We start from the raw sequence: 12267 nt of genomic DNA on the forward strand, positions 1-12267 counted from the left end.
GATGTAATACTATATTGTGAGTGTATTAATAACACATTGTCTGTAGATGTGTTGACACACAGTATCACAGCTATTGTGCATCTTTGAGAACCACTGAACACACACACACACACATACACACACATTTCTGTCAAAACAGAGAGTTTAGCGAGGAAACCTCGCTCCTGCCTCAGATCTTGCTCTGTGATAAACAGCTGAAAGCAGCATTGTGCTGAAGAAGGAGAAGAATACAGCGTGTCAGTCACAGCGCCTCGCAGCCGTGTGATGATTTCATATCACAGATATGGTACATGACTTCACGACACGCGTCTCCTTTAGTTCAGGGCTGGAGATGACAGGTCTGGAGCTGCTGAGGCACTGGAGTTGGCGAGAGGGAGGCAGGGCGAGGCTGAATAAGCACTGTGTGTCTGACAGCATGCTGGAGCTGTAGATCCCACAGATAAATACACTCGCTTCTGTTATATCTGCTGCACAATGTGTGACGCGATCATGCAATTATATACTGTACACTCTAAAAAGTGATTTTGTTTTAGTCAGGAGAACTTACCGACCAGTACAACTCAATAAAAGGTTTATAGAACTTCAACAGGAAAACTTAAACATGTGTTGTCAAGCCAGTGACAAAATGAGGGTTCAACCAACTTTTAGTTATATTACACATGTCAATGCTTTTTCTACAGTGTTGGTTTATACAGCTTTCCCACTGGCTCCTGGCACTAGATGGATGAATGGTTAGATGGTTGGATAGATACATTATCCTAGTTGTGCATTAAGGTAATATATCTGTGTTGATTGCCAGGCCTCAGTGTTGTAGGCTGTAAGAGCAAGTTATCTTTATTCTGTGTTCCTAGTGATCACAGTATGTTGGCTTGGAGCTACAGAGTTCACTCTTTACACAGTTCATTCTTCGGACTCCACCTCTTTTTGAGCTCTTTTGTCGAGCAGCATCACAGCGCCAACACTCGGAGGAAAGCGCAGCGACTCGGTTCTGATACACCAGCTCACAGACGCAGCCTTGTGCTGATCCACATCACCCTAGGAGTGATGAGGGGAAAGAGAGAGCGCCATCTACTGTACTGTACCCACCCAGAGAGAGCTAGACCAATTGTGCTCTCTCAGGGCTCCGGTAGCTGATGGCAAGCTGCATGACCAGGATTCGAAACGGTGATCTCTTGATCATAGTGGCAGGGCTTAGCCCACTGGACCACTCAGAGCCCCACAAGCATAAAATTATGATTACAGGTGTGCTCTGATTAGATTCTGGGTTTTTCCACTAGAAGGCGTGTAAGTGTTTTCCATGCTGCCCTATAGGACTGAAAAGAAGCAGCATGGTCATTTTGATGAATTACTTACCACAATCTAAAAAACAATCTTCTCGTTTTGCTTAAAAATATAGGGTAACATTTATTATTTTTATTTTACTTTTTTCGTATTTACTGAAAATCTTAAACTGTTTTTTTAAACTAGATTTTTTATTATACCCACAAAACATTTTAGTTTTTACTTAAAATCATGGAATTACATAATTTTGGAAAAGCATGTAGTCCTGCCCTCCCTCCAGATTTATCACCAATCCAGCATTTATGGAGCAGCTGGGACTCTGCAGCTTCAGCTACAACCTACGAGTGTAGAGCTACAGGATCTACAGGCCCAGCTGTAGCAACATCTGTGGGTAAATGTGCTGCAGGATCCATACAGAACCTGTAGAACCTCCAAACCCTCTCAATCTTATATCATCTTATATCTAGCATAGAGGAACCAACAGGATCTAAACTAGAGACTCCTTTCAGTTATTTTAAACCGTTTCCCACAATAATCTTAAATCCTTTCACTTTAATAATGTGAATTGCCTCTTTGCTCAGCCATTATATCCCAGTATATCATTAACTACTACACTACGCTTTAATAACACAGCAGCTTAATGATATAAACAGCACACAGCCTGTCATTCATCCTGGATAGAATAAAATAATATGAGCTCGAATGAATGTTAATTTCTTGGCTAATAAATAAGATTTAATGCGGCTTTGTTATCAGCGCAGTCTGAGGATGTCTGATACAGTAAACATTTCAACATTTTAATAGCCTCTCCATCTTTTAACAACAGAGGCATAATAATACCGCAGAGCAGGAAGGAGGAGGTGAAGATGGAAAGACTAATTATACATCTTAATGAAAATGAAGAGACAGAGGGAGATAATCAAGTGTGCAAAAGATGAGAAGAGTCTCACAAATGAGTGTGTGTACAGTACCAGTCAAAAGTTTCAACACACCTTAAATTCAGTGCTTTTTTCATTATTTTAAAATGTTCTGCATACTAGATTAATGCTAAAGCAATCCAACCTATAAAGAAAAACATATGGAATTATTTAGTAAAAAAAAATGTGTTAACCGAAGTAATTATTTTAAAATTATCACACAATTATCTGAACTTTCTATTTCTTTTTTTTTTAAACAGCCTCGTTACTCCTATTTCATTTTAGCTCATTTTCTTTCCGGCTTCTCATCGTTCAATAAAACCCCTATCCAGATAAATCTCTCCATCCAGATAGAGTGAATCTGATTGTGATTGGATGTAGAGAAGTATAAACATGGGACATAGTTTTGTGGAGGTGAGGAGAAGTTAAGTCAGACAGTCTCCACCTATAGCCCACACAAACTATAGAGGATCTTGTGTGGCTTTTATAAAAGGATTAAAAGTAGAAAATCCTCTGATATTGCATTCAACTGTATAGATATGTGCTTTGTATAACAGCTAGGTTACTATTAGGATAAATTCTTAAGTGTAAGCACTGAGAACTGTGTATAATTTGTATGCAAGGTATTTATATAATATAAAATTATTAAATTTTCTTGTTTGAACCTACCTGGCCATCCTACCATTTAAATGATAGTATTTATCAATATTAATATATATTTATTTAGGTCTGTGTGAAGTCGAACACGCCTATTAACAAAACTGGTTGTCGTTTTTATGATAAATAGGGGCTGAATAAATAACTAATAGAGTAACTTGTAATCTAACCTGTAGTCTTAAACCCTATCCGGACGGGATTAATTACTCAGGGGGACGTCTGTAAAAAATATTTCACACTTCTAATCAGTGATAAAACTCCTGCATCCGGACTGCAATTGAAAAAACAGGAGGACCAGTGAGTTTATAGGCTTTTTCTCTGTCACATGACATTGCGGCATTCAGTAGCTCCTCCATTTCCACTCGCTGTTGTGTTTTTAACGTGGATCTCCATGGAAACGTGCAACCAAAGTGTAATTACGGTGCACGGCAGTGGACAAATAGCTATAGTTCAGAGTTCAGAGAAAAACAATAGATAATTCAGCCTGTAATTTTTTCAGAGGACGTCTGAGAAAAACACGTACATGAGCATTCTGGACGGGAATAAAATCACAGAGGATAAAAAAAACCCATAAAAGAGTAAATTACCCAGAACCTCCTGAGAAACTAATCCCATTCGGATAGGGTTTAAGTTACTTTTTAAAGGAGTAAAGTTTAGTAATGAGTAATCATTAAGTAACTATGCCATCACTGCTGAGTAGTCTGTAACTACACACCCTAACTGGTCTATTTTCTACGTGACTACATTTCCCAGCAGGCTTAGCGCCGCGCCGCCGTAAAGTCACGCTGCTGACGGTTGATGGTGACGTTTGCAAATCTGGCGTTGTGCTTTATCGCAGTGGAGCTTTAGCTGGGCAGAGACTGGCAGTTCCTCAGCTGTAGTTCTGTTACAGGAGAGTATTTACAGTATTTTCACACACAGCGCGGACTACAGAAGAGTACATAGTACTGTATTTACTCTAAATACTGTAAACAGCGCGGCTGGACGGAGTTTACGGGCTTTGCGTAGATCCGGCGCACGGAAATCACTGAGGCGAGGCCTGCTGGAGCAGCGGATCCCCGGACTTTCCTGAGCACTGCAGGCCGAGAGGGGAGGACATGCCGGCGTGGCGAGGCCTTAACGCTGGACCCTCCTTTTCCCTTTATGTTTATATAAGAGGATAAGGAGCTGAGAGAGAGATAGAGAGGTGCGTACAGGAGACTGGAATAAGAACATATATCAATCTTATAAAGAATAAACACTGACAGATATATAGTAAGTTAGTTAGTTATTTAGCTTGGTAAGAGTTTAAGCAGTTTGACAAGTGTTGGTTTAGCTAGGTGGCTAACGTAGCTAGCTAGCTTGATAGGTTAGCTAAAACTAGCTAATTAACAGGTGGGCTGACTGGCTCATAGTGCACTGCTGGCGATAATGTGATAATCTGTCTCGAGTTATTTCACTAGATTATCGAGTTTTTTGGGTCTAAAAGAGAAATATAAAGCTTTAGACTGATTCAGAAAAACACTGGAGGAGTTAGCAGCACTTAGCCAACTGCTTCATCAACTTTTTAGCTGCTAAAGTTACTGTTTTGTATGTGAAAAAGATATTTAGAGTCATTTAGAGTTATGTAACATTTGCCTTTACGTCTAATCTCTATTTTCTGATTTTGTCTCTTAGTTTTGAAGTGTTAAGATGATTGAGGTAGATAGTATAAGGTTTAATCTGTATGTAATATGGTACCTTGCTTAGATGACAGTTTTGCACATATCTGCATTTTCTCAGTCAGCTTTATGAGTAGGGCTATATAATAGCTGAAATAATCACTGACTAATCGAAAAAATAATCAGCAGATTAGTCGACTACCAAAGTAATCTACTAGTAATCTATTCGACTACCAACGAATTACTATATTTGAGTAATGTTCTAATCCATATTATAAGAAGCAAAAACTACTCAACTAATAAAGAAAGACTTTAAGAAATAAAGGTCAGTCAATCTGAAAAATTTCAAGCCGTTTGAAAATATCCTTAAGTGAAGTCGAAGGACCCATATAAATGTTGAAATAATGATAAAACTGGCACTCATCAGGACCTCAGAGTTTCCTCTGTAAGTTCATCAGAGTTACCAGCCTCATAAACTGCTTAAAGTTAACAGCTTCCTAGATGAGAGCACCTAAATACTTCACAGTATTTTGGTTTGTTTAACAATTTTAAGTTACTACATGATTCCTTATGCATTCCTTCATAATCTGATAGATCACTTCACTATTCATTTACTATGGAGGAATAAAAAGTAGTTAGAAAAGTAGTTACAGACAGTTCTGTGTAAAAGTTTAAAAGTGTTTCTAAGTCCTGGTCCTGGACACACCCTGTCCTGAACATTTTAGTGGTCTTCCTGCTTTACCACGCAATCTGCAACTCTGTGACGGGGCTTGTGAAACAGCTGATTAGTTGAACCAGGTTGGGTGTTTGAAGAAGGGAAGGCAGTAAAAGTGCAGGAGATAGTTTGTGTTAAGTATCTCAAGTTATTTGAGGAAATATTTTGAGTTTCTTCAATTAGATCAGCTGGTAAACATAAATTCAGTAAAAAGAACAGTAATTTATTTATCATTCCAGAGGAAGTTGTCAAGATCTTGTGAGATAGAACCCTTTGATTTATTATAATTAAACATTTAGTTATTTGCCAGACCAGGTTTTGGATTATAAAATAAAAATAAAAATAAAAAGGATCCACCAAAATGATGAAAAAAATGGCCCAAAACTTAAAAAAAAAAAAAAAAAAATGCGTCTGGTTTGTTTTGGGATTTTTTGTGCAACACTATTATTTATTGGTATTTATTGTTATACCTTTGTTTGCACAATTCATTCTTTGTTACTGAAAAGACTATTGTATTTCGTCCCACATGCTTTATACAAGACAACACAGTGATTCTGCATTAGGGCTGCCAGATAAATCATATTTATTCTTCTTGTTTCTCTGTTTGTTTATATATATATATATATATATATATATATATATATATATATATATATATATATATATATATATATATATATATAAATATATATATTATACGTTCCTCTAAATTTGGATAGTATTAAAAATAAATTCATTATTCTTAAAATATGAGTGATTCTTAATTTATGATTTACATTTATAGGTCTTGCCTAACTTAAGGAAAAGTGTAAAATACGTAAGGATTCTTTTAGAAAATCGCATTAAAACAGTAATTTGATTTATTAAATTAATTTAGTTAACCTACCAGCTGCCTATCTACCTACTTTTCAATTCTTTTATTTCCTGTAATTTGTGTTATATTGTGTTTTATCTTATTTTATGTTAAATTGTTCTGTATTGTTGTTTTATTTTAGTCTGTTTTTCTTACATCACCATTTTTTTATCTGTTCCCTCCAGTATAGGAACCCCACTACGGTTTGGATGAAGCTGCCATGCTGCTTTTGGATGTCAGGGATTGAAGTGGCCTTGGTCTCGCCCGGCGCTGTGGATACGGACCGCGTCTGAGCCGCCAATCGCTGAGGACCGACCGTCGTTCCTTCAGCTCCTGAGTTCCAGAGCGCGACGAGGGAAGGGTCACGACCGTCGGCAACATGAACCGTTACCTCCCTGTGGCGCAGCAGCACTTCCTGTCTGCTCTGGCCAGCACCAGCGTGGTGGTGAAGGCCATCTGCGCCACTGTTCTGCTGATGTACCTCATTTCGTGGGTGGTGGACACGCACGTGGCGCTCGGTGTCACGCCTGGCTACCTCTTCCCGCCGAACTTCTGGGTCTGGACTCTGGTGACGCACCCGGTGGTTGAGCAGCACGTGTGGGGCGTCGCCGCTAATGTTGCCACGGTGATCATTGCCGGCCGGCTGCTGGAGCCTTTGTGGGGCGCTCTGGAGCTGCTGATCTTCTTCGCGGTCGTGAACGTTTCCGCCGGGCTGCTCTCCGGACTTTCGTACGTGCTCACTTACGCCATCACCTTCGACCTGAGGTACCTGTTCGCCGTGCACGTGTTCGGCGCGCCGGCTTTTCTGGGCGGCGTTCTGGTGGCTCTGAAGCAGACTTCGGGCGATACGACGGTACTCAGAGTGCCGCAGATTCGCCTCAAGGCGGCGCCGGCGCTCGCCCTGCTGGCGTTAGCCGTGCTGAGGTTAGCCGGGCTCCTGGACAGCTCGGCGCCGCTGGCGGGCTGCGGGTACGGGGCGCTGGCGGGGTGGGTGTACCTGCGCTTCTACCAGAGACACAGCCGCGGGCGCGGCGACATGTCGGACCACTTCGCCTTCGCCTCCTTCTTCCCCGAGGTGCTGCAGCCGGCCGTGGGCTTCATCGCCGGCCTGGTGCACACGGTCCTGGTGAAGATTAAGGTGTGTCGGAAGATGGTGAAGAGATACGATGTCGGCGCGCCTTCCTCCATCACCATCAGCCTGCCTGGCACAGACCCACAGGACGCAGAGAGGAGACGGTAAGAGCTACGGCTGAACAAAAACACAACAGCACAACACGAAAGAAAGTTAGCAAAAATAAATATATTTTTCTTAATATGTTTAGTTTTCTCACCTACTCACCACTACCACCATGTCAGCAGCCTCGTGACTGCTTTTCATTAGGGTCTAGGGGTGGGATATGAATGTGAAATAGTATCAGCACATCATTTAAGACATTTTACAGTAATGCTGGGCAGTATTTATCACATTTTTATATATATATATATATATATTTTTTTTTTTGCAGAAATAAAGAGATATTTAAACAACTTTAGCACTGCTTTTCAAATATTTCTGTAAACACAATAAACAGACCTAAAATTATCAAAATATCAAAACATTTTAAAAGCAACTAGCATTATAGTATTAAAATGATGTTTCAGTTCAGCTACAATTCCCATGGTTCTCCAGTTAATAAATAAAACATACTGCAAACAGACTATACGTACCAGGCCCACGGGGAAAGCGCACTCGTGTCCGGAAAAAAACGGCAAAGTGTCTCCCAGCTGTTAGCTAACAGACTCTGTGTTATACTAACCTGGCTAATGCTAGTTAGCATACTGTTCCTCTGCAGCTGTTTGGCTGTGCTGTTGCATGGAACATTTGCTGCACTTTGAGTCATTAAAACAAAAAAAACGCACACTGGTGGTTTCATTTTTTTTTTTTTAGCATTATTATCATGTACAATAGGATACAGCACACACCTATTTAAAATGCTGACAAAATGCAAAATTAGCAGCAGGTTGGACAGATTCTGTTTCAGTAGGGAGAAAGCAACAATTTACCAGTCATGCCTAAAACTACACATGACTAACATTTGCCCTTGTTCTAAATTAGCTAACTCTGTTACATTGATAGGGAAAGGAGTGTTTCATACTGGTCTGTATTTTTGAGAAGCAAAATACAGGACAGTCAATCCAAATTTACATAATGATCTCTGTTCATATCATTTACATATATAAATGTCATATATTGACCAGTAACTGAAACAGTCTCATTAACTCGTCAGGCAAAATGAGAGGACTGTATCCTGTATAGTATCTATGTATTAAGTAGTAAATTAAGGAGCAAACCAGAAATAAGTACAAGAATTACAAAGACCCTTTTATAATGCATTTTATTTTGTATGTCAAAGTAGGGCTAAATATAATGGCCAAAATATACAGTACCAGTCAAACGTTTTGACACACATTCTCATTCAGTGTTTGTATTTGTTTCTTCTTTTCTTTTTTCCTACATAGTAAATGAATAGTGAAGTGATCTATCAGATTATGAAGGAACACATAAGGAATCATGTAGTAACTTAAAAACAGTGTTAAACAAACCTAAATGAACTGACTGTAATTGTATGTTGCAAATTCAAAAGATAAAAAGAAATATTTTTTTAAATATACCTAGTTACTTTATTATCCTTTGCCGTTATTTGAAAAATATTTGGATTTCGTCAATCTTTGCTTTTATTTTTGTGTTTTTGTGTATTTTCTGTGGGTTTTTTTTTTTGTTATTTTTCTGCTAAAGACTTTTGCTTCTGGAATCTTTCGTTTGCTTTTTCTTCACTTTTTTGCTTCTGAGTTTTGGCGCAGTTTTCATGGGTGGGCGGGGCTTAGAAGAAGGTGTTCCCCTTGAATCTCCATTGGTCAGCTCGTTTTGGACTGAGAGGTACCCTAAACCCTCATCTGAGACTGACCATGCCCCCAAACTCCCCGCCAGCTTCAAGCGTGCTTCCAAACACAGGAGTGAACAGCTTTCAGCAAACAGCAGCAGCAGATACTTTTACAGTTACATTTCATACAAACGTCATGTTTAATGTTATATTTATTCTCTAAGCAAGTGTTTCACTCCATTAAAAAGCTCACGTTGGTGAGGTGTGCTAAATATTTATGCTGACCAATGGAGATTCAAGGGGAACGCCTTCTTCTGAGCTCCGCCCACCCGTGAAAACTGTGCCAAAAATCAGAAGCAAAAAACTAAAGCAAAAGCAAAGGAGAGATTCCAGAAGCAAAAGTCTTTAACAGTTTTGTGAAAATTCACAAAAACACACAAATAAAAGCAATGACTGACAAAATCCAAACTCAGGGTTTCCGCCACGTTCATTTCAGTGCGGCGGTCCGCCACGCCTTCGTTCTTCCCCGCCACCCTTCGTGAAAATTCGGAGCCCGGCGTTTTTCCCGCGCTTGATCAGCGTTGCCCCTTCGGGGGTGGAAATCGGTAGTTAGTCATGCAGTGCCAACATAACGCGCGCGCGAGAGAGAGAGTGTGAGTATAGGACACAGCGAGAGAGAGAGACTGAAACATAACGCGAGAGAGAGAGAGAGAGAGAGCGAGAGCGCGCCTGTAAATAGCGAGAGAGAGAGACTGAAACATAATGCGAGAGAGAGAGAGAGAGAGAGAGAGAGAGAGAGAGAGAGAGAGAGAGAGAGACTGAAACATAATGCGCGCGCGCGCGCGAGAGAGAGATGAATTAAACAGTGATTAAACAGCTTCAACTTACGCAGGTGTCCACTCAGGCTCACTCACCTGGTGGAGTGAAAATCACGCTATGTTTCTGTTTCTGGAGCTGTCATAAAGCAAGGATGTAGGGCCCTAGAATAGAGGCACCCTAGAACAGCTCTGTGATGCATTTGTTTTCACGGTCCAGTAAACATTTTATTGTAATTAAATTAAAGATTAAAGATATTATTTGTCTGTTTTAATAAGCACAATTTTTAATTAAATTCAATAATATTTTTTATTTTATTTACTCATTCTCACATTTAAAACACCTAATACAGATAAGAGCGAATAAATAATACATATATATTCTGTTGTGCCCTTTCTCCTCTGTTATGTATAATTTAACATTTTGTGTTGCACACTTTTACGTTTACCGTATCTGAAAAAAGAACAATAAGGATTTATTTTAAAGAAACCTACTTTTTGCAACTTTTTGTTTTAAGTGGGCATTTTTCAGTGACAGTTGGAAATAAAGAAAATAACTGGAAACATGTGTAATTGTGTTATATCGTGATATCATTAACGTGATATAAATTATCGGTTCCCAACCGGGGGGTCCTGCCACCGCACCTTCAAGGAAATCCTGGGGGAAACCCTGAAACTGAAATAATTTTCAAATGACTGCAAAGGATAATATAGTAACCACGTATATTTAAATATATATATTTGCTACGTATTTTTTCTCTTTTAAATTTGCAACATACAATTTTTCCTTTTGATTTTTAACATTTTGATTGCAGATTTTATTTTATTTTTTGCGTAAAAATTTCGGCACAAAATTCACTCCATAGGATACTTTCAAGAAAACTTGGAAAGTATCTTCAAGTGTAGTCACAAATATATAACAACTTAATGATGAAAGTGGCACTCATCAGGACCAAAGAGCAAGAGTTACCTTGTAGCCTAGAATAAGTTTATTTTTTTATTCATTTACTTTGATTTCCTTAATGACTTCTGTTCTGTCTCTGATTGGTCTGCAGGCAACTGGCGCTGAAAGCCCTGAACGAGCGTCTGAAGCGAGTGGAGGATCAGTCTGCGTGGCCCAGCATGGAGGACGAGGAAGACGATGATGAAGACGAGGTCCGGACAGACGCTCCCCTCCTACCGACCCGCGACCCCTCGCCACCAGCACCCAGCACTACCCAGAACCCCGCGGGGCAGGAGTCCAGCATCATAAGCTTCGAGGACGCCCCGGCTCGCTCATAACAAACACACACACACACACTCGTACACACCAACAACACCAACGAGAGCGGAAACCTCTTAACTGACCCTCAGAAATTAAACTACGATACAATCACTGTACCTGCTGAAGAGGAGCGGGTACCCACGCCAACGAACCACATCAACAACCACGAGAACCCCCTGGAAACACGAGAGCCCCCGGAAACCAGACGATTCGCCATAGATCTCCATAGATCTCCATCTGTCTAAACAAATACAACAATTCAAAAAGCCCTGAAAAAGACAAAAGACACGACCAAAACTACAAACACTCTGATACACCCAGATAACACAACTATCGTCTCTGAATTTGTACAAAATTAACTCTGGACTTTTCCTGAAAATCGTATAAATATATATATATAGATGTGGCACTCAGTTTTCTTTTTCTTTTCTCTATTTTATTCTTTATAATTTTTCCTCTTTTTTTTTTTTTTTGGCTGTGTGCAAACAGGAATCTTTAACTCTACCTGTCGTGGGTGTGTGAAAGAGAGAGAGAGTGAGAAAGTATGTGTGTATATATGTATGTATGTATGTATGGATGTATGGATGGATATATGGATGGATGGATTGATGGATGAATGGGTGTGTGTATGAATACATGTACATGTGTGTATGTGTGTGCCTAAGGTTTCTGGGAGGTTTTCCTTCTAAATAAATGCTTAAACTGCTGCTGGGGCTTAATTACTTACTTAATTACTTATTTAATTACCTAATTACTTACACATACTCTTACTTTTGCTATACGTTCCACGGGCTGCAGGTTCTCCAGGCGGTGTGGAGTAAGGGGCGTCTACACACAACCTTTTAATTTTAATTTTATTTTTCCTTTTTTTTTTGTCCTTCTCTCTTTTTTTTCTTACAGCAACAGCACAGAGAAAAGATTTCATTAATTTTGCTTTAACCCATAAGATACACAATGGTGCACAACAATAAGGTCTAAAACACATGGTTAAACAAATGACGCACAAAGATAAACTCTCCGAAACCAATCATACCAATAAACCAGGCGAGCACATCGTCTCCTCTGATTGGTCAGGAGTTGTCTGACTTGGGAGTAAAAAAAGTAAATATAGTGAGAAGATTCTGTCTTCCAGTGTGTATATCTGTATATCTGTGTAGTGTGAAGCTGATTTAACACCGAATGGTGAAAATTGGCTGATTCGCTTTGAAACACAGTGTTTATGTGGCTGCGAGCAGTGAACGCTGCACATACTGCGCTCAGTGTG

At 39.7% G+C, this 12267-nt stretch overlaps 1 protein-coding gene across 2 annotated transcripts; it reads left to right on the forward strand.

Moving 5' to 3' along the window:
• Positions 1 to 3653: 3653 nt before the first annotated feature.
• Positions 3654 to 11710, forward strand: tmem115 (transmembrane protein 115). Of its 2 annotated transcripts, none has more exons than XM_007240434.4 (3): positions 3654 to 4041; positions 6249 to 7299; positions 10795 to 11710. In XM_007240434.4, exons 2-3 carry the CDS (start codon positions 6443 to 6445, stop codon positions 11018 to 11020), a joined length of 1083 nt encoding a protein of 360 aa, XP_007240496.2. In that variant the 5' UTR covers positions 3654 to 4041; positions 6249 to 6442; the 3' UTR covers positions 11021 to 11710. The 2 variants fall into 2 exon arrangements, with proteins under 2 accessions (XP_007240496.2, XP_022526702.1); XM_022670981.2 differs by having other exon boundaries at positions 6254 to 7299.
• Positions 11711 to 12267: the final 557 nt, after the last annotated feature.

Source organism: Astyanax mexicanus, chromosome 12 (assembly GCF_023375975.1).
Source record: "Astyanax mexicanus isolate ESR-SI-001 chromosome 12, AstMex3_surface, whole genome shotgun sequence".
Lineage (NCBI taxonomy): Eukaryota > Metazoa > Chordata > Actinopteri > Characiformes > Acestrorhamphidae > Astyanax > Astyanax mexicanus.

Bases quoted from the DNA above. Each gene is read 5' to 3' on its own strand.
- tmem115 (XM_007240434.4), top strand. From the start codon at position 6,443: ATGAACCGTTACCTCCCTGTGGCGCAGCAGCACTTCCTGTCTGCTCTG. The intron at 7,300-10,794 runs GTAAGAGCTACG...ATTGGTCTGCAG, and splicing joins CAGGACGCAGAGAGGAGACG to GCAACTGGCGCTGAAAGCCC.